The sequence below is a fragment of the Falco naumanni genome (assembly GCF_017639655.2).
Source record: "Falco naumanni isolate bFalNau1 chromosome 20 unlocalized genomic scaffold, bFalNau1.pat SUPER_20_unloc_1, whole genome shotgun sequence".
Taxonomy (NCBI): domain Eukaryota; kingdom Metazoa; phylum Chordata; class Aves; order Falconiformes; family Falconidae; genus Falco; species Falco naumanni.
The window spans coordinates 432,441-451,416 of record NW_024427345.1 but is presented as its reverse complement, the minus strand read 5'-3'; the positions used below and the strand labels follow the sequence as shown (position 1 = coordinate 451,416).

The 18,976-nt window shown below is 66.5% G+C and overlaps 1 protein-coding gene across 2 annotated transcripts; it reads left to right on the top strand.

Moving 5' to 3' along the window:
* Positions 1-6,112: 6,112 nt before the first annotated feature.
* On the top strand, positions 6,113-11,363 carry LOC121081822 (keratin, type II cytoskeletal 8-like). 2 transcript variants are annotated; one of them, XM_040581069.1, is made up of 9 exons: positions 6,113-6,620; positions 7,805-8,013; positions 8,647-8,707; positions 8,791-8,886; positions 8,985-9,149; positions 9,446-9,571; positions 10,100-10,320; positions 10,731-10,786; positions 10,876-11,363. In XM_040581069.1, exons 1-9 carry the CDS (start codon positions 6,288-6,290, stop codon positions 11,067-11,069), a joined length of 1,461 nt encoding a protein of 486 aa, XP_040437003.1. In that variant the 5' UTR covers positions 6,113-6,287; the 3' UTR covers positions 11,070-11,363. The 2 variants fall into 2 exon arrangements, with proteins under 2 accessions (XP_040437003.1, XP_040437002.1); XM_040581068.1 differs by having other exon boundaries at positions 10,873-11,363.
* The last annotated feature ends 7,613 nt before the right edge of the window (positions 11,364-18,976 follow it).

The following is an 18,976-nucleotide window of genomic DNA, read 5'->3' as shown; positions in this document are numbered from 1 at the left end:
CCCAGCTGCAATCCATGGGGCAGCCAGCCCCACAGGCTACGGGGGCCCCCTCCCCGCGCCAGGCACGGAGGCACATTCCAGCCTTATCTGCAGCAGCTGGGGGGGCCGGAGCCCCCCGGGGGCGTGGGGCAGGGCACGTCCCCACTCTGCGGGGTCAGAGAGGGCAGCGATGGCCTTGGGGGGGCGGGGGGTGTCCTGGGGGGCTGTGGGGGGTGTGCCCTGCCCCACTGCAGGCGAGGAAGGCGCAGCTTTGCACGGGAACGCTCTCTGCAGGGGCGTGCAGCTTTGCACGAGCACACACCGGTGCACGAGTGTGCACGTCTGCGTGCGAACACCCCCCGCACGGCCGCATGCTTTGCACCAGCACGCACATCTGCGTGAGAGCATGCCTTTGCACAGCTGCACAGTTTGCAGGAAAGTGCCTTTGCACAAGCACGCACCCTTGCAGGAACACCCGCCTCGCACCGGCTTGCACCAGCGCACACCTTTGCACGGTGCACTTTTGCACGAGCACGCCCCTTCGTGCAGCTCGCACAAGCGCGCCCCGTCACAAAACCACTCCGTGCTCGTGCACTTTTGAACGGGCACCGTCACCTTGCACGCGCGCCCATCTTTGCACGATCACACCGGCAGAACCCCTCGCCGTGCACAGCCATGCACCTTTGCACGCACGTTTGCATGGCCCCACGCGCCGGGGGGCTGCGGGGGGGGGGGGGTCCTGCCCCCACCCCCCCAGGGTTCCTGGCCCTACCTGTGTTTGCTCGGCTGGGCCATAAAGGGGTGCGGTGCGGCGGGGGGGGGGGGGGGGGGGGGGGGGGGGAGGGGGGAGGGGGGGCTGTGCTGCCCCACCCTCCCCTTGGCCCTCCCAGGGAGTGTGTGGGGGGTATGGCATAGCCCCCCGGGGGGCTCGGGGCTGCCCCCCAGCCTGGCCCCATCCTTTGCCCTGCGAAATGTGGGGGGAGAGCGGACCCGCACTGCCCCTGCCCCATTTTGCCCCACTCCTGTCCCAGTCCTGCCCCGTTCCTGCCCCACTCCAGCCCCATTTTGCCCATTTACCCCATTTTGCCCTGTTCCTGCCCCATATTGCCCCATCCTGTCCCATCTTGCCCCACGTTGCCCCATCCTGTCCCATTCCTGCCCCATCCTGTCCCATCCTGCCCCACGTTGCCCCATCCTGTCCCATCCTGCCCCACTTTGTCCCATTCCTGCCCCATCTTGCCCCATCCTGCCCCACGTTGCCCCATCCTGTCCCATCCTGCCCCACTTTGTCCCATTCCTGCCCCATGTTGCCCCATCCTGCCCCACGTTGCCCCATCCTGTCCCATCCTGCCCCACTTTGTCCCATTCCTGCCCCATCTTGCCCCATCCTGCCCCACGTTGCCCCATCCTGTCCCATCCTGCCCCACTTTGTCCCATTCCTGCCCCATCCTGTCCCATCCTGCCCCATCCTGTCCCATCCTGCCCCATGTTGCCCCATCCTGCCCCACGTTGCCCCACGTTGCCCCACGCCGCCCCGCTGTGCCCCCCAGCAGGACTCTGCCCCACGCCGGCCCTTGTCCCGCTGCCAACCCTGCGCCATTTGGGCGCCTTCGCGGGCGCCGCGGTGGCTCCGCCGGGGCTGGGAAATGGAGGTGCTGGAGCAGCGCGGGGGGGGGCAAGGCGGGGGGGCCCAGGTGTCTGACCCACCTTGGGGTCCCCACCCTGGGGTCCCCCCGGGGGGTCCCTGTGGTGTGGGATGCCACGGTCACAGAAGGTCCCCCCCTGAGGTCCCCACAGAGCCCCCCTGGGGTGCCTGGTCACGGAGGGTCCCCCCCTGGGGTCCCCGCAGTGCCCCCCCGGGGTCCCTGGTCACGGAGGGTCCCCCCCTGGGGTCCCCGCAGTGCCCCCCCGGGGTCCCTGTGGTGTCTGACCCCCCTGTGCTGGCAGCGTTTGCCCCCGGCGCTGCCCCAAGCCCCCCCCATGTCCCCGGGACCCCCTTGCCACCACCTTGGGGTGATGCCCCACACCGTGGCTGAACGTGGTGTGGGGTGTGGGGGTGCTCAGGGGGCTCCCCAAGACCCCCCACCTCCAAGCTGTGCTTTGGGGACCCCCCATGGGGGCAGGAGGACCCCGTGACCCCGCTGCTGATGGGGTGGGGGGCTGGGGGCCATTCCCCAGCCTGGCCTCTTATCAGGCACATTCCTGCCGTGCCGGTGGGGCTGGAGGGGCCGGGAGCAGCCATGTCCCACCCCCCACCCCCCACCCCCCCCACCCCCCCTCGTCCCCCACCCCCGGAGGCCACCAGAGCTCCAGCAGGGGCCATAAACTGAGATGAAAGACCTGGACCTGCAGCTGATAAAGGTCAGCCACGACCCCCCCGAGCCCCCCCAGCCCTCAGCGCTTCAGGGGCTGGACCTAGGGACCCCCCCCAGCCCTGCTCAGCACCCTGAGGGATGCTGGATGTGACCCCGGCCAAGCCCCCCATCACCATGGTGGCATCTCCAAGGGGGTGACCTGGGCACTGGGTGGTCCAGGGCCACTCTCTGCCTCCCTGGCCTCATGGAGGACACTTGGGGACACGGGGACCCCTGTTCACATCCTCCCGGCAGTGTGGGGGTCTGGGGGCTGCCCAGCTCTCCCAGGGTTAAGCAGTGCCCAGGTCCTGTGGTGAAGCCACAACTGGGACCCACCATCCTCCTCCTCCCTCCCAAGCCCCGCTCAGGGGGTGCTGGGGGGCACCCAGTGGGGTCCCCTCTCTGCCCCTCACCCCCAAGGGCACCCTTGAGGTTCTGCCTGCATGGGGACAGGGAGGTGGCATCTGTCCCCAGCCCCCTGGGGACACCCACTGAGCCACCTCCTGTCCTCAGGAGGAACCTGGACATGTGGGGGGACCCCAACCCAGCCAGGGCACACCGAGGGGGGGTCCTGCACCCATGGGTGCACACCCGGACCACCCAGCACCCTGCAGGGGTCCTGCCTTTGCGTGGCATCAGGGAAGGGGGTGCATTCCCCCCGGACCCCCCCTCTGGGGGGGGCAGCTAGTGGGGGACAGTGGGTGCCACCCATCAGTGCCACCCCACAGCAAACCGCAGCTTTGTCCCCCACTCAAAACGGGGTGCAGGGACCCCCCCAGCTCCTCGGGGGGAGACACTGAGGGGTGATGCTGATCCTGAGGGGCTTCAGGATGAGCGGCAGCCCCATGGGGAGGGTCTGTCCCACCTGGGGGGACTGGGATGGAGGCGGGTGGGGGGGGATTTATGGCTGAGCACCCCCTGGCGTGGGACCACCCACCCGTAGGGCCGAATGAATGCGAGGTTTGCCCGTGGTGGCAATCTGGGGGTCAGGGGCGTTGCTTTGCCCCCCTCCCCAGCCTGTTTGCCCCCCCGCCCCGTGCCCCTCTGCCTCCACCCGAGGGGGGGGGCAAGGCCGGGCAGCCCTGGCCAGCAGCCACCCAGGTCAGGTTGCCTGTTGAGCCTAATCCAGAGAGGCGCTGGGGGACTCCTGGGGGCTTCGCGGGGGCCGGCGGGGGGTTCCACACCCCACCGGGACCTGGCGCCCACCCAGCGCCCCCCCCGGCCAGCGGCATCTCCGTGGGGAGGGAAGTATTTGCCTGGGTTGCAAATTCCTTCCAGATAAGAGAAGCTGGGCGGGATGGAGAGCTGCTCCTGGGGTGGAGAACCTCTGGGGCGGGGATGGGGGGTGGGTAGGGGGGTGGGAGGGGGTGGGAGAGCTTCTCGGGGGGATGGAGAGCTTCTCTGGGGGTGGGAGACCTTCTTTGGGGGATGGAGAGCTTCTTGGGGGGGTGGGGGATCTTCTCAGGGGGATGGATAGCTTCTCTGGGGGTGGGAGAGCTTCTTTGGGGGGTGGGAGAGGTCCTTGGGGGAGTGGGAGAGCTTCTCTGAGTGATGGAGAGCTTCTTTAGGGGGTGGGAGAGCTTCTCCAGGGGGTCTCTGGGGAGTCAGATTGCTCCTCCAGGAGATGGAAGGTCTTTGTTGGGAGGTGGAGAGTTTCTCAGGGGGATGGAGAGCTGGGCCGGTGGGTGGGTGAATAACTGGAAGGGTGGGTGCTTGAGCCCAGCCAAGGATGGAAGGACAGGCAGCTGGGTAGCCAGGGGGGTGCCTGCATGGGGGGGCTCTGGCTCGAGCTGGACAGATGAAGGGAGGGTGGGTGGGGGTCTAGAGGGGTGGGTGGTTGCCCAGGTCTGGCCAAGGCTGGACACCACGGGATGAATGGACACCTAGAAGGAGAGTGGGTGGGCGGCTCTGGGCAGGGGTGGGCAGGTGGGTGGGTGTAGGCATGAGCAGGGGCGGGATGCCAGGGCTGGCTCCCTGAACAGACGGATCTACCCCCTGGGGAGGTGTGGAGGTGGCCTCATGGGTTCATCCTGCACCAGCCGGACCCCCGGGTTGCCCCCTCAGGGCTGCCCCAGCGCCGCCCTTTGTGCAATGAAACAAAGACAAAATCAACCCCGGGAAACTCCGGATCCTGCCCGCGGGTGCCGGGTGCTGGGTGCCACGCGCCGTCTCGGCCCAGTGCCCGCCGCTCCCGTGCGGGACAAGCCTGGTCCTGAGCCACCGCCGCGCCCGTGTCCCCATCCCAGCCCTCCTGCTGCCCGTGCATCCCTGCAAGCTGGAGCGGCAGGTGGAGAGCTGTATGGCACGGCATGGCACGGCATGGCGTAGCATGGTATGGCACAGTGTGGCATGGTATGGCATGGCATGGCATGGCACAGCACAGCACGACATGGCACAGCATGGCATGGCACAGCATGGCACAGCACCACAGCACGACATGGCACAGCATGGCATGGCACAGCATGGCACAGCACGACATGGCATAGCATGGCATGGCACAGTGTGGCATGGTATGGCATGGCATGGCATGGCACAGCACAGCACGACATGGCACAGCATGGCATGGCACAGCATGGCACGGCACGACATGGCATAGCATGGCATGGCACAGTGGGGCATGGTATGGCACGGCATGGCACAGCACAGCACAGGACTACATGGCACAGCACAGAACGACATGGCATAGCATGGCATGGCACAGTGTGGCATGGTATGGCACGGCATGGCACAGCACAGCACGACATGGCACAGCACAGCACGGTATGGCATGGCACAGCACAACACAGCACAGCATGACACGGCACAGCATGGCACGGCACGGCACAGCACAGCACAGCATGGCACAGCGTGGTGGGGACTCTGTATGGGTGGCCTGATCCTGACCCGGGGGGATCAGGTGCTCGGTCCAGCTGCTAAGCAGCCACAAACACACAAAATGTTCCTTTTTTGTGGGTTTTTCTCTGTTTTCAGGGCCAGGCTCTGTGCGGGCAGGGGGGCAGGGGGGCTGATGGGGCTGGCTCAGTGCCTGGGGACACGGGCCTGGGGACATAGTTTGGGGACAGGGGCTGGGGACACAAGGCTGGGGACAGGAGCTGGGGACACAGCTTTGGGGATATAGGTTGGGGACAGGGGCTGGGGAATAGATTGGGGGACCCGGGCTGGGGACAGGGGCTGGGGACCCGGGGACCCCGGCACTCTCCAGCCGAGCTGGGTGCGAGGCTCAGGGTGCCTATGGCGGGAGGGGGGGGAGGCGGCAGCCGGGTTCCCTGGCCAGCTCCAGCCCCCCCACCCGGGGTCTCCCCGCCCCCAGCCCCCGCCCCTCCCGCCGGCAGCCCGCGCTCCGGGGGGCAGGACCGGCCCGGCGCATCCCGGCGCATCCCGGCGCATCCCGGCGCATCCCGGCGCATCCCGGCGTCCCGGCGGACCCGAAGGGGTTAAGGCGCAGCAGGTGCGCTCCCGTCCCTCCCATCCCGCTCCCCTCCCCCGGCTCCGGGATTTAAACCCGGGGCTGTGCACCCCGCCCCGGATCCGTCCTCCACAACCCGTCCTGCCCGTCCTGCCTGTCCTGCAACCGGCTCCTGCCGCGCCTCCCAGCCCTCTTGCAACCCCCTTGCAACCCCCTTGCAACCCCCTTGCAACCCCCTTGCAACCCCCTTGCAACCCCCTTGCAACCCCCTTGCATCCCCCTTGCATCCCCCTTGCAACCTCCTTCCAATCTCCTTCCAATCTCCTTCCAATCTCCTTCCAATCTCCTTCCAATCTCCTTCCAATCTCCTTCCAACCTCCTTCCAACCTCCTTCCAACCTCCTTCCAACCTCCTTCCAACCTCCTTCCAACCTCCTTCCAACCTCCTTCCAACCTTCCAACCCCCTTGCCCATCTTCCAACCTTCTCCCAACCTTCCGACCCCCTTGCCCACCTCCCAAGCTCCTTGCCCACCTCCTCCCCGCTCACCATGTCCGTCACCATCACCAGGAAGACCGTGCGAAGCAGCTCGGCCGTACCCGGCCGTTCCTTCAGCTCCCACTCCTACACCGCGGGCCCTGCCGTGAGGATGAGTACGGCCTCAGCCATCGGTGCCTACGGTGGGAGCCGCTACGGCGCCGGGTTGTACCGGGGTCCAGCTGTCGTGCCCGGGACGGGGGGCGGCATCACAGCCGTCAGTGTCAACCAGAGCCTCCTGACGCCCCTCAACCTGGAGATCGACCCCAGCATCCAGCGGGTGCGCAAGGAGGAGAAGGAGCAGATCAAGACCCTCAACAACAAGTTCGCCTCCTTCATCGACAAGGTGGGGCTGGGCTGGGGTGAGACCCCATGGGGAGAGGGCTGGGACCACCCTTTGGACCTCCTGAGCCCCTTGGGGACCTCCTGGCCCCTTCAGGCACATCCTGAGCCCCTTGGAGACGTTGTGACACACTTGGAGAAGTCCTGACCCCCTCGGTGACATGCTGGCCCCCATGGGGACACCCAGACCCCCATGGGGACACCCTGACCCCTTTGGGCACATTTTGGACCCCCTTGGGGACCTTCTGGCCCTCCTGGGGACACCCAGACCCCCGTGGGGACACCCTGACCCCTTTGGGCACATTTTGGACCCCCTTGGGGACCTCCTGGCCTCCCCTGGGGACACGCAGCTGGCTGTGGGGACACCCGGTCCCCTCCCAGGGCTGGGGACATGGCGGCTGAGCTGGCGGGCAGGGATCGGCGCCAGGGCGGGATGGGGGGGGGGGACATTGTTGCTGTGGGGCGCAGCGGGGGTCCCGCCCACTGAGGAAGCAGCCAGCGCTGGGGTGGGCGCCCCCCTCCCACAGCACCCAGCACCCTCCTCCCCCTGCACCCGCTTCCGGGTGCTCCGCGGGGGCTGCGCTCCTTGCCCCGGCGCAGGCTGGCGGGAGGACGGGGGTCCCCTGGGGGTCCCCCCACGTTCCAGCCAGCACCCCAGGCTCGGACCCCAGGTGGCACCTGAGACCCCAGGCTTGCACCCCAGAGCTCCCCAGGACCCCCAGGACTGCACCCAGGGCCCCCAGACTTACACCCCCCCACTCCAGAAGCATCCCAGACCCGGGTTGCACCCCGGGACCCCAGAATTTTGCCCAAGACCCCCTGGCTTGTGCTTGGGACCCCAGATTTGCTCCCAGGACCCCAGATTTGCCCCCTGCCACCCCTCTCACCCTCTGCCCCTTGCAAACCAGCACGCAGGACTCCCCAGCCTTGCACCCAGGACTCCAGCCTTACACCTCTGCTCCAGTTTGCCCCCAGGACCCCAGATCTGCCCCCAGGACCCCAGATTTGTCCCCTGCCACCCCTCTCACCCACCTCAGCCTCTGCCCCTCGCACCCCAGCACCGGGCACCCACCTCCATGACCCACCCCATGTACCAGAGCCCACCCCCAGGGAGGGATCCACGGCAGGGACCCCCAGGGAGGGATCCAGAGGAGGGGGGGATGATGCTGACCCCCCCCGCTCCGGCAGGTCCGGTTCCTGGAGCAGCAGAACAAGATGCTGGAGACCAAGTGGAGCCTGCTGCAGACGCAGAAGACCACCCGCAGCAACATGAGCGGGCTCTTCGAGGCGTACATCAGCAGCCTGCGCCGCCAGCTCGAGGGCCTGGGCCAGGAGCGCCTGCGCCTGGAGGCCGAGCTGGGCAACATGCAGGGGCTGGTGGAGGAGTTCAAGAACAAGTCAGTCCCCCCCTGGCCCCCCCAGCCCCAGCCCGGCTGCTCATGCCCCTCCGAGGGTGGCTGCTGTGGTGGGCGCGGGTGGGGATGTGTCACGGGCTCCCCCTGTGTTGTCCCCACCTGTGGGTGCTGTGTCCCACCGTGTCCCTGAGGTGCTGGTGGGTGGTTGGGGGTGCTGGGATGGGGTGGGAGCATCCCCTCTGGATGTCACTGCAGGGTAGGGGGGTTCTTGCGCTGCAAGGGGCACTCTGTTGGATGGGTCCCTGTGTCCTCATACCTATGTGTCCCCATGCCCCTGCATCCCTGTGTCCCCATATCCCCACATCCCTGCATCCCTGTGTCCCTGTGTCCCCATATCCCCATGTCCCCGCATCCCTGGGTCCCTATATCCCCATGTCCCCATGCCCTTGCATCCCTGTGCCCCCATATCCCCATGTCCCCATGTCCCTGCATCCCTGTGACTCCGTGTCCCCTATAGCCCCGTGTCCCTGTGTCCCCATATCTACATGTACCCATGCCCTTGCATCCCTGTGTCCCCATACCCCATATCCACCTGTCCCTGCGTCCCCATGTCCCCATGTCCCTGCACCCCCGTGTCCCCCACGCCCAGCTCCAAGCCCTCCCCTCCTCTCCAAGGTACGAAGAAGAGATCAACCACCGCACCGAGAAGGAAAATGAGTTTGTTCTGCTCAAAAAGGTGAGGGGGGCGCCCGGGTCTGTGGGGGGGGTGTGGGGTGATGGTGGGGCCGGGGGGGCTGACAGGCTGGTGCTGCCCCCCAGGACGTGGACGAAGCCTACATGAACAAGGTGGAGCTGGAGTCGCGGCTGGAGAGCTTGACCGATGAGATCAATTTCTTGAGACAGCTTTACGATGAGGTAGGGGGTCCCCTCCTTTGGGGGAGGGCGGGGGGGGTGGGGGCACATGTGCACCGAGTTGTGGGTGCTCAGCCCGGCCCCCCGCTCCTTGCCTGCAGGAGCTCCGGGAGCTGCAGTCCCAGATCTCCGACACCTCCGTCGTCCTCTCCATGGACAACAACCGCCGCCTGGACCTGGACGGGATCATCGCGGAGGTGAAGGCGCAGTACGAGGACATCGCCAACCGCAGCCGCGCCGAGGCCGAGAGCATGTACCAGATCAAGGTGAGCCACCGCAGCCCGGCGCAGGCTCCTTCCTCCTCCTCTTCCCGGCTCGTACCTGCCACCCCGCCGGGTGAGCCCCCTCCCTGCCCCGGAGCAGGCAGCTGCTGCGTGGGAGAGATCCCAGCTCCGTGCAGAGCCAGCAGCGGCTCTGGCAGCCCTGCCCGCAGCATCCCCCCCGGCGTGGGCACCTCCCGGCTCCTTGCTCCCCAGTTTTGGGGTGTTGGGGGAAGGGTAGCTGGTTTTTTTTGGGGGGGGGATGCCCATCTGTCTGCATCCCACCTGCTCCACCGCCACAGTACGAGGAGTTGAAGACAACGGCGGGGAAGCACGGCGACGACCTGCGCAACACCCGCAGCGAGATCAACGAGCTCAACAGGCTGATCCAGAGGATCCAGGCGGAGATCGAGGCGCTCAAGAACCAGGTCTGGGAATGGCCCCTGGGGTGGGAAAGCAGGGAGACGCTGCCCGCTCCCCCCGCTCCTCCCCTCCTCCGCCAGCACCCCCGTGGCCTCCCCGGGCTTTGAGCTTCCCCAGCCGCCCGTGGACCCCCGCAACCCCCACCCTTGGCAGTCCCAGATGGAAGGAGGGATCCATACGTTGGAGATGTGGAGGGCGTGGGCATAGCCTGTGTGTGGGGGATGCTGGGGGGGGCAGGAGATGCTGAGGTGTGGGGGATGTTGTAGGGTGGGGGATACTGGGACGTGGGGGATGCTGGAGGGGGAGAGATGCTGGGGGTGTGGGAGGATGCTGGGAGCAAAGGATGCTGAGGGGCAGGGGGTGCTGGGGGCGTGAGGGATGGTGGGGGGCCTGGGGTGCTGGGGGTGAGGGATGCTGTGACATGGAAGATGCTGGGACGTGGGGAGTGCTGGGGCACAGGGGATGCTGGGGCAGGGGGGACCCCCGCAGCCCCTTTTCCAGGTCACCCCCTGCCCCGTGGCTGTGCGTTGCAGCGAGCCAGCTTGGAGACCGCCATCGCGGAGGCGGAGGAGTGCGGGGAGCTGGCCCTGAAGGATGCCAAGGGGAAGCTGGCTGAGCTGGAGGCAGCTCTGCAGAAGGCGAAGCAGGACATGGCCCGGCAGCTGCGCGAGTACCAGGAGCTGATGAACGTCAAGCTGGCCCTGGACATCGAGATCGCGACCTACAGGAAGCTGCTGGAGGGCGAGGAGAGCAGGTGGGGGCTCCCCTGTCTCGCTGGCACCTGGAGGGGGTGACACGATGGGTCCCCCATCCCATATCTTGTATCCCACACCCTGCATCCCGCATCCCATGGGCACCCCACGTCCAGAAGGCATCCTGCTGCCCACGGGCATCCTGTGGGTATCCCACGTCCTGTGGGCATCTAATGGGCATCCTGCGTCCCACGGGCATCCTGTATCCCATGAGCATCCCCCATCCCATGGGCACCCCACATCCCATGGGCATCCCACAGCCCCACCCCCCCATATCTGCAGCTCAGGGCTGTGGCCATGACCATGAGGACCCCACGTCCCCCTGCTACTGCCTCCCCCCAGCCTCAGGCCTGTCCCTTAGCCCCCACCCTGACACCCATCATGTCCCCCCCGCCCAAATCCCTCCCGGCAGGCTGGAGTCCGGCGTGCAGAACCTCAGCATCCACAGCAAGACGACGGGGTACTCGGGTAAGGTGGGGGGATGATGGGGACCCCTCCTCCTTGGGTGCTACCACTGGGTGCCGTGATGCTCATGGCTGGTCCCTCTCCCCCAGCAGCTGGCTTCAGCGGGGGCTTCAGTGGGGGCTTCGGGGGAGGCTTCGGCACCTCCTTTGCCAGCTCTGGCTACGCCGTGCCCCCCCCGGTTCTGGAGAGCGCATCCCTCCCCAAGTCCCGCGCCATCGTCATCAAGAAGATCGAGACTCGTGACGGCAAGTTGGTGTCTGAGTCCTCCGACGTCCTGGCCAGCTGAGCCTCCTCTGCCGGGGGTCCCTCCGCCAGAGCCACGGGGTCTGGCCTGCAGATGGATGGGACACCACCCCCCCCCCCCCCCCCCCCCCCCGGCAAAGGGCAACCTGAGCCAGTGCCCCCCCGGGCCCCCCGAGGGCTCCAATCCCCACCTTGTCCCCAACATCCCCCCTCCCTCCGTCCTGGCTCCTCCCCCCATGTCCCCATCGGAGCTGGGGGAGGGGGGGGAAAGGGGGCCCCCGGCCCCCTCGAGGGGCTCCTGCCAGCTCCGAAGCTGGAATAAAGCCTTTGAAATACAGGGGTCTGGTAAACGCCGGTGCCAGGAGCTGCTACTCACGGGGAGGTGGGGGGCTGGGACAAGTATCCACGCTGGGTCAGGGGTGCCAGGACCCATCCCGGGGTGCCAGGATCCATCCTGGGGTGCCGGGGTCTGTCTTGGGGTGTTGGGGTCCATCCCTTGGGGGCCAGGGTAGATCCCAAACTTCCAGGCTCCCTCCTGGCATCCCACAGGCCGGGACCCATCCCTTGGGTGCCAGGACCCGTCCCTTGGGTACCAGGATCAATCTCTGAGTGCCAGGATCTGTCTTGGGGTGCTAGGACCCCTCCCGGGGTGCCAGGATCCGTCTGGAGATGCTAGGGTCTGTCTGGGTGCCAGGATCCATCCCAAACTGCCAGGGTCCCTCCTGGGGGTCTCTTGGGTGCCAGGTTCTGTCTTGGGGTGCCAGGACCCCTCCCGGGGTGCCCGGATCCATCCCAGCCTGCAAATCCCAGTGCAGCCAGTGCCACACGATGTGTTGTGGCTCCCCAGCACCAGCCCACACGGGCGTTAATTACGGCCCTCATTAGTGCTGGGCTGTAACGAGGCTGCGGCCAGCGGTGTTCAAAATCCAAATCCTGCAGGGTTTTCCCCCAAACCAAGGTTCCTGCTGGGATCCAAGTGATGCTTCCCGTCAAGTCTGTCTTGCATCGCCCGGATCCAGGAGCTGCCTCAGGCTCAGCCCCACGGGATTCTCCAGTGTCTCGTAGGAGGGCTGAGCCCCGGGGTGCTGACAGGAGGAAAACTGTGGGAGCTTTTTATTTTCAGCTGCCTCTGCACCCCAAAAAGCTGTGGGATCGCCCCACCTGTGGGGTCTGCTGTGCCAAAAGTGGGGCCAGAGCGGCCCCAGGTCACCCAGCGGGGAGGAGACACCCACTGGGTGCCCACCTGTGTCCCCTCAGTCTGGAGTTGCAGGGTGGGAGTGGAGCAGCCCAGTTTGGGGGTCCCAGCCCCCTTCCCCCCCCCCCTTGACATCCAGCCCCGGGAACAGTGGCAGGGTGGGGAGGGGGGTGTTTAATGGGGTTTTCCACCCCGACCCCCAGGAGGTGACGGGAGACATGACCAGGGCCATCGGAGCTGCTGGGGGCAGAGACATGGGGGGTGGGGGCCCCGGCTCGGAGCCACCCCCGGGGTGTTCCCGTGGCGGGGGGGGGGGGCAGGGGACAGGGACCCTGGCTCGGAGCCGGGATGCAGACGGGGACTTTGCCCTTTGGTTAATAATTAGCGGCACAGGCTCGTCTGGGCTGGGACCCATCCTGCTCCCACGGCGGGGCGGCGGGGGGAGGATTTGGGGGGTTCGGGGTGGGCTGCGGGCAGCTTTGGGGGGCCCGTGCCATGGTGGTGGTGGGCTCAGCATCCCCCCGGCACTGCTGGCCCCTCCGGTGACCCCTTAGCGGGGGGGGGGGGGGGGGGGCTCTGAGATGGGTCTGGGGGGTGTCCCCAGGGTATTGGGGTGCTGCAGGAGTTGGGGTGCAGCCTCCCGCCTCCCATTCCCGGTCCGGAGGTGACACCTGGCGTTTGCACCATCAGCCTCCGCTGCAATTACCGCTTGCAGCTAATTAACAGGCTCCGGGGGTTGGGGGGTGTCCCCTGTCCCCCCCTTCTCCCTCCTTACAGGGCACGGTGCCCCCAGCCCTACCAGTCTGCACCCCAGGGGCTTGGGGGGGGTCCCCCTCAGTTTTTGGTGCGGTGAAAGGGGGGGGCTGCAGGATCAGCCACCGGAGGCTCCCCGCGAGCAGCCCCCCGACACCCCCCGGGCCGGGGGGGGCCCCGAGCATCTGGGGGGGCCCTCGGGCCACAGTGGGGCTGGTGCCGGGGTTAGGGTGGGGGTTGACACAGCTGCCCCTCCCTCCAAAAAAAAAAAAAAAAAGGGGGGGGGTGGGTGGGAGCAGCCGCAGTGCACAGGCTTCCCCCCTGCCCGGGGGTGGGATTAAAGTGGGGCCACCGCCCTGCACCCTCTTTTCTGCTCCCCCCCCAACTTCAACACCACCCCGACCCTGCCTTGGGGTTGCCTTTGGTGGGTGCCCCGCCCCCCCCCCCCCCCCGGGATGTATCCAGGTCCCTTGGGGCTCACCCTGCCTTTGCGGGGCTGGGGGCCGGCTTGAGGGTCACTGGGGTGCTTGGGAGGGAGGAAGGGGTTGGAGACCCCCCAGGGCTTCGTCCTCAGCCCCTATAGCAGCTCCCCCCTCCCGGTGGTTTTGGGGTTCACAGGGACGCTGGGGGGCGGCAGAGGAGCAGCGATGGGTGGCGGCGGCTGCAGGTCCGGGGGGGGGGGGGGCGGGGCAGGAGCTTGGGGTCCCCCCCTAGTCCCCAGGGAGGGTGGGTGGGGGTAAGCCGAGACTGCGGGGTCCCAGCCCAGCCCTCACCCCCGGCTTCAGACCCCCTCCGAGCATCGGGGGGGCTGGATGCACCCGGGGGCTTGAGGTGGGAGGGGAACAGCCCCGGTGTGGCCGGTGGGCTGAGTCCGGAGGGGGCCCATGGACCCCCCCATTGGGAAGAGTTGGGGGTCGTGGGGACCTTGCAGGGAAAACTGAGGCACGGGGCGGGCTGGCCAACCCAACGTCCCGGGGGAGCTTGAGCCCCCCAAGGGTGGCAGCTCAGTGGGACCCCCAGGATGCAACCTCGTGCTGCACAGGGTGCCAACTGGAAGCGGGCAGGGGGGGCTGGAAGGGACCCCCCCCCTGCCAAAACATCACCGTGTCTCGGTTCCAGCACCATTGCTAGGCATAGCCCCCTTCCCGGGGACACACACCCCACAACCCGGGTATGGGGCACCCATGGGTGCTGGCACAGCTGCATCCCGGCTGGCAGGACCAGGCAGGCCCTGGCAGCACTGGGACAGGCTGGGGGGGGGGGGTCTGGGGGGGGTCTGGGCATGGTGCGGTGCTACTGCGGGTTTCAGTGTCACCCCACCCTGCTGGGACTGGGGACACTGAGGGGGGCGACACACGACCTCGAGGGTCCCTGGCATCACCCCGCGGCTTTGTGGGCCCCCGAGGGTCCTTGGGGGGGGTGTGTGTTTAAAATCACCCACCACCTCCGGAAGAAGTCCCAGGGCTGGGGAGGTGATGCCCTGAGTGGGGAAACTGAGGCAGGGATGCAGCTGGGGGACCCCCCAGGGGAGACGGGTCCCCCTGGCAGGATTCAACCCTACAGAGCATGGCGGGGGTCCATCCCGGGGGGCTGGTGCCCCCCAGGCTGGGGGGGGGACATGGGGGCAGGCTGAGGCCTGACGCAGCTCGTCCCACGGGTGGGGCCGTGACTCACCCCACCGACGTGTCCGTGCGCTGCCCACGTGTTTTTCGGGTACCCCCAGGCTGGGAAGGGGGGGGGGTCCCTGCTCCTTTTGGGGTGTCCCAGGGTCTGGGGGGAGTGGGTGGGGGGACTAAGACACCTGGGTTTCTCTTGGGCTGTGGGGGGGGAAGCGGGGGTGATGGGGTTTGGGGGTCCTGAGCGCATGGAGGGGGGAGGTTTAGGGGCTTGAGGTGGGCGCTGGAGGGGACAAGGAGACCCTACCCGGTGGGGGTCTCCTGGCGCCAGGACCCCGGTGGCGGAGGAGGGAGCTGAGCCCCCAGCTCAGGTGCTTTGTGCCCCCCCCCAACTTTTCTGCTGGAATTGGGACCTGAACCCCCCTTTGTGCCTCTGGAGGACCCTCTGAGCCTCCCCCCACCCCAATCCCCCCCCCGAACAGGCTCCTTCACCCGCCCCCCCCCCCCCCCGTGCCCCCCCCCCCCCCCCCCCCCAGCTTTGGGGTCCCTTTTGCCAGCGATGTGATGCTGCAGGGGGGGTGGGAGCAAACAGCACCCATGGATGGGACCCCCACAATCCAGGTGCTGTGGCGGCGTGCGCCCACCCTCGCCCGTGTGCAGGGGCGTCTCGGGGGGTCCCTGCCCCACAGCGGGGGCTGCCCCCCCGCGCCGCCGGAGCCCAGGCGTGGCTCGGCCGGGGCGCAGCAGCAAGACCCAGCTTGCACCAGCGTTTCACGCCTGTAATTAGCGTCGGGGGCAGGATCCGCCCAAAGCTTCGCTCCTCACATTTTCACACGCACACCCCTGCGCCCTGCCCGGGGTGCTGCCCTCCCCCCGGGAGCCCCCAACCTCCCCCTGGCCCCCAGCCCCCTCCCCCCCCAAGCCCCCTCCTGCCCTTTTGGCCTCTTCCCCCCCGTGACTCCTCGTGGGGGTGAAGTGTTCACCCCCTTCCTGGGGTGAAGCATCCCCAGACCCAGCATGTTTTGGGGAGGGTGTTGCTTTTTTATTTTTATTTTTTGGGAAAACACCCCGGGATCAGGCGTGGGGCATCCCCTGGGTGCTGGTCCGGGGGGGGGGGGTGGGAAACAGGGAAGAGGTGGGATGGTGGGGAGGGATGGATTCGTTTTTAGGGGGGTGGGGTGGATGGTTCAGCTTCTGGGAGCATCTCTGCCCTTTAGAGGGTGCTCTGCTTTTGCTGTCATCACCCGGCGCACCCCAAGGCATGGGATGGATGGATGGATGGATGGGTGGACGGATGGATGGACGGATGGATGGACAGATACAGGGACATCCCATGGGGTGCAGTGCCCTGGGTTCCTGCCTCCACCACCCCACAGATGCCTTCCCCCCTTCCCCCCCCCCCCCCAAGTTCATCCTCAGGGTGACCCCGGCAGCCGGTGGAGGGGGTAATGCTGCAGAAAAGCCACTTGCCCTCTGCACTGGGAGGCTGTTGGGCCCCAGATCCCCCCGGATCCTGATGGCTAAACCCCACCGGGGCCGGGTTCCTCCAGCGTGGGAAGAAAAGGGGAAATACGTGTCCAGGGGGTCTTTATTCCCACGGGATGGGGCTGTATGGGAGGATGGATGCGCTGGCCTTGCTTGGGCTGCTGAGATGCCACGGGACCTCCCTCACCCCCCGGGTCAACCCTTCCCCTGCCTGGGAGAACCCCCACCCTGTCCCCCTCAGAGCAGGTCCTCATCTCCTGGTGAGGGGGGTGTGTGTCCCGTGGGGGGCTGCCCTGCCTCCCGCTTTGAGTCCAAGTGGATGCTCCTCCCGGCCATGTCCGAGATGATCCCTAATTTCATTTCATGGGAGACCTGGCTCTGTTTTTCCCACCGTGGAGCCTGGGAGGCAGGGCTGGGACTCGCGGTCCCCTGGGGTGGGGAAGGATGCTCAGCCGACATCCTGGCAGCATCCCGCGCCACGCAGGATGGCAAGGGACAGCAGGAGAGGTGGCATCCAATGGAGGTGCCAGTGGCATCACCATAAGAAGAAGAATTATTGCAGTTATTAGTATCCCTCACGGAGGGCTGCCATTCCCAGAAGAAGGGGTTGCCTGTGAGCTACGTGTTAGCAGCAGCATTTATTGCGAGGAGGCTCCGGAGCAAGCGCCCGGGGCGCTTCGCTCTCTGCAATCGCAGCTCTGACAGGAGCGGGGTGCCGCCCGTCTTCTGCAACGCATGGCTTTGATCTCTCTCGGGACCCACCTTGTTATTTCTGCTTTTATGATTCCCAGCTCACGTCCCAGCCCTGCAATTTGCCAGGCCAGTAATTGCCTGGTGAGCAGCCGGGAGTCTCTCGCTCCTTTGCTGTGGGACTAAGCGGGGTTTTCTCAGTGGAGCGCAGTCCCGGGGCAGCTTTGGGGTGAAAGTGGGTGTATTTGGGCTCTGGTTTGGCTCCGCTTACCCCCCTGTTGAGGTTACGGGTGCTGCAGTTGGATGCTGCGTGTGTTTTGAGCCCGTTTTAGTGGTCCCCTCGCCCACAGGGGTACCCGTGGGTACGGGTATCCTGAGTAACCAGCTCCGGGCTTGACACCCGGGCTCATCCAGAGCCTTTTTTGCCCCCCCAACAGGGACACCCCCCTTCTTCCCACCCCTCTTTGCTGGGAGAGGAGCTGGCCTGTGGGTGCAGCCACTGATGCACCATCAAAGAGCTCTGTGGGCTCACTCGCCTGCCCTGGTTGAATTTCTCTCTCTTTCCTCTATTTTGCATGTGAGACCTGGCCTGTGGGGAGAACAAGCAGTGAGACCGGAGAACCCAACATCACCCTCTGCTGAGGGGCTGCGCTTGCTGCCGTGGGCTTCGGAGCCCACCCATGGCTTTGGGGAGCTTCCCTGGCTCTGAAATACTCCCAGTATAAACTGGTGTTGCAGCCAAGGGAATGTGCTGCTCCCACTGTTGCCATCCCTATGGTCCTAGTAAGAGATGCTGAGCATCCTCAGCTCCTGGTGGGATAAATCCCAGTTTTTGTCTGGGCATGGTGCCCGGTGCAGGAAGGGGTCTCATCCTGCCATGGTTCATCTCCTCTGAGGTGCACAGAGCATGCCTGCTTCTCCGTTGAGCCTCAAGACCCTCATGTCCCTGCACCAGTACCCACCAGCAGATGAAGGGTGACCCATGGCAGATGAAGCTGCTGCCCTGGTGGGAACCCAGCCTGGGGGTCCCTGCCCTGCAGCTGCCACTCCACCGCAGCGAGGACCTGCTGCAGATGCTCGGTTGTGCCGCAGTGGATGCGCCTGTGCCCGGCTCTCCTGCCATGGCCTTGCTGAGCCCCGAGGAAGTCTCAGAACCTCGTTAAAGAAATGCAGCCGTCTGCATTAGTGGAGCTGCAGAACGTCTTGGGATCAGGTTTTGCCTCTGGGCAAGGGTTAGCATGCAAAGAAGCGGGTTATTTATATCCTTCCATGGGAAGAACCTATTTTCTCTTTCCAGCATCTCGTTCAAGCCTGGCCTGGTGAAGCTCTCGGGGGCGTGTGGGTCTGGGGTCTGCCCGCTGTTCTCGTGGAGAGGGGACCCAGTGGGGTGTGTGTGTGTGGGACTTGCTGCTGAGCCAGGGGACCAGCAGCTGCCGAGCTCCTGGACCTGCTCGGTGGCATGTCCAGGTCCCCAGGAATGGAGCTTTAAGCCCGGCAGGAACCTGATGTTGAGGTTTTATCTGGATTTCTGAGCTATGAGCTGGTCTTTAGGAGGAGGACGCACGTCTTCTGCGTTTGGAAACATCTAATTTCTGTGGCGCGCTATGTCAGCTCTGCTACCGTCATGGCTCTTGCGAGGAGAGTGGAGCTGCTGGGATCTGCCGTCTCCTCCCAGTTGGCCGCGGGGGAGGCGGGAGAGGCGGCACGGGCAATTGCAGTGGGGCTGGGCTGGCCCGTGGGCTCTGTCTCCGTTCCCCACCCCACAGCTTTGGGAGGAAGGTCACCTCCCCAGTGCTCTTCCCACCCAGGGGTGCTCATCCCGAGACTTTGCTATTGCTGCTGGGTCACTCTGTGCTGGCACTGGGTGGCTGCTGGTGGCCAACGTTGGGTCCTCAGGAAGCGCCACTGCCACCGGTGCTTCGCTCCAGGTGCGCCGACCAACCCAGCAAGTGCTGGAGCATCTGAGATGCTCAGCCCTGGGATGCAGGATGGATTTGGGAGGGAGGCCCAGTGTCCCGGCGTGGTGGGACAGGTTTTCCCACCCCACTGTGGTGGGACAGGACTGCGTGGGTGTAGCAGGGCGCTTTGCTGGCCCAACAGCCGGCTGCTTGGGCAAGCGCCTCGGCCGGCAGCGAGCCAGCAGCCGTGCCAGGAGTCGGTGGCGGAGCCACCCTGGGAACTCCCGGCAGCTACTCTCTCCGCCTGGGCTCA

Excerpts from the sequence above, each read along its gene's own strand:
- LOC121081822 (XM_040581068.1), top strand. The coding sequence starts at position 6,288 with ATGTCCGTCACCATCACCAGGAAGACCGTGCGAAGCAGCTCGGCCGTA. Across the intron at positions 10,321-10,730 it reads CTGGAGGGCGAGGAGAGCAG|GCTGGAGTCCGGCGTGCAGA; the intron begins GTGGGGGCTCCC and ends CCCTCCCGGCAG. Across the intron at positions 10,787-10,872 it reads CAAGACGACGGGGTACTCGG|CAGCTGGCTTCAGCGGGGGC; the intron begins GTAAGGTGGGGG and ends CCTCTCCCCCAG.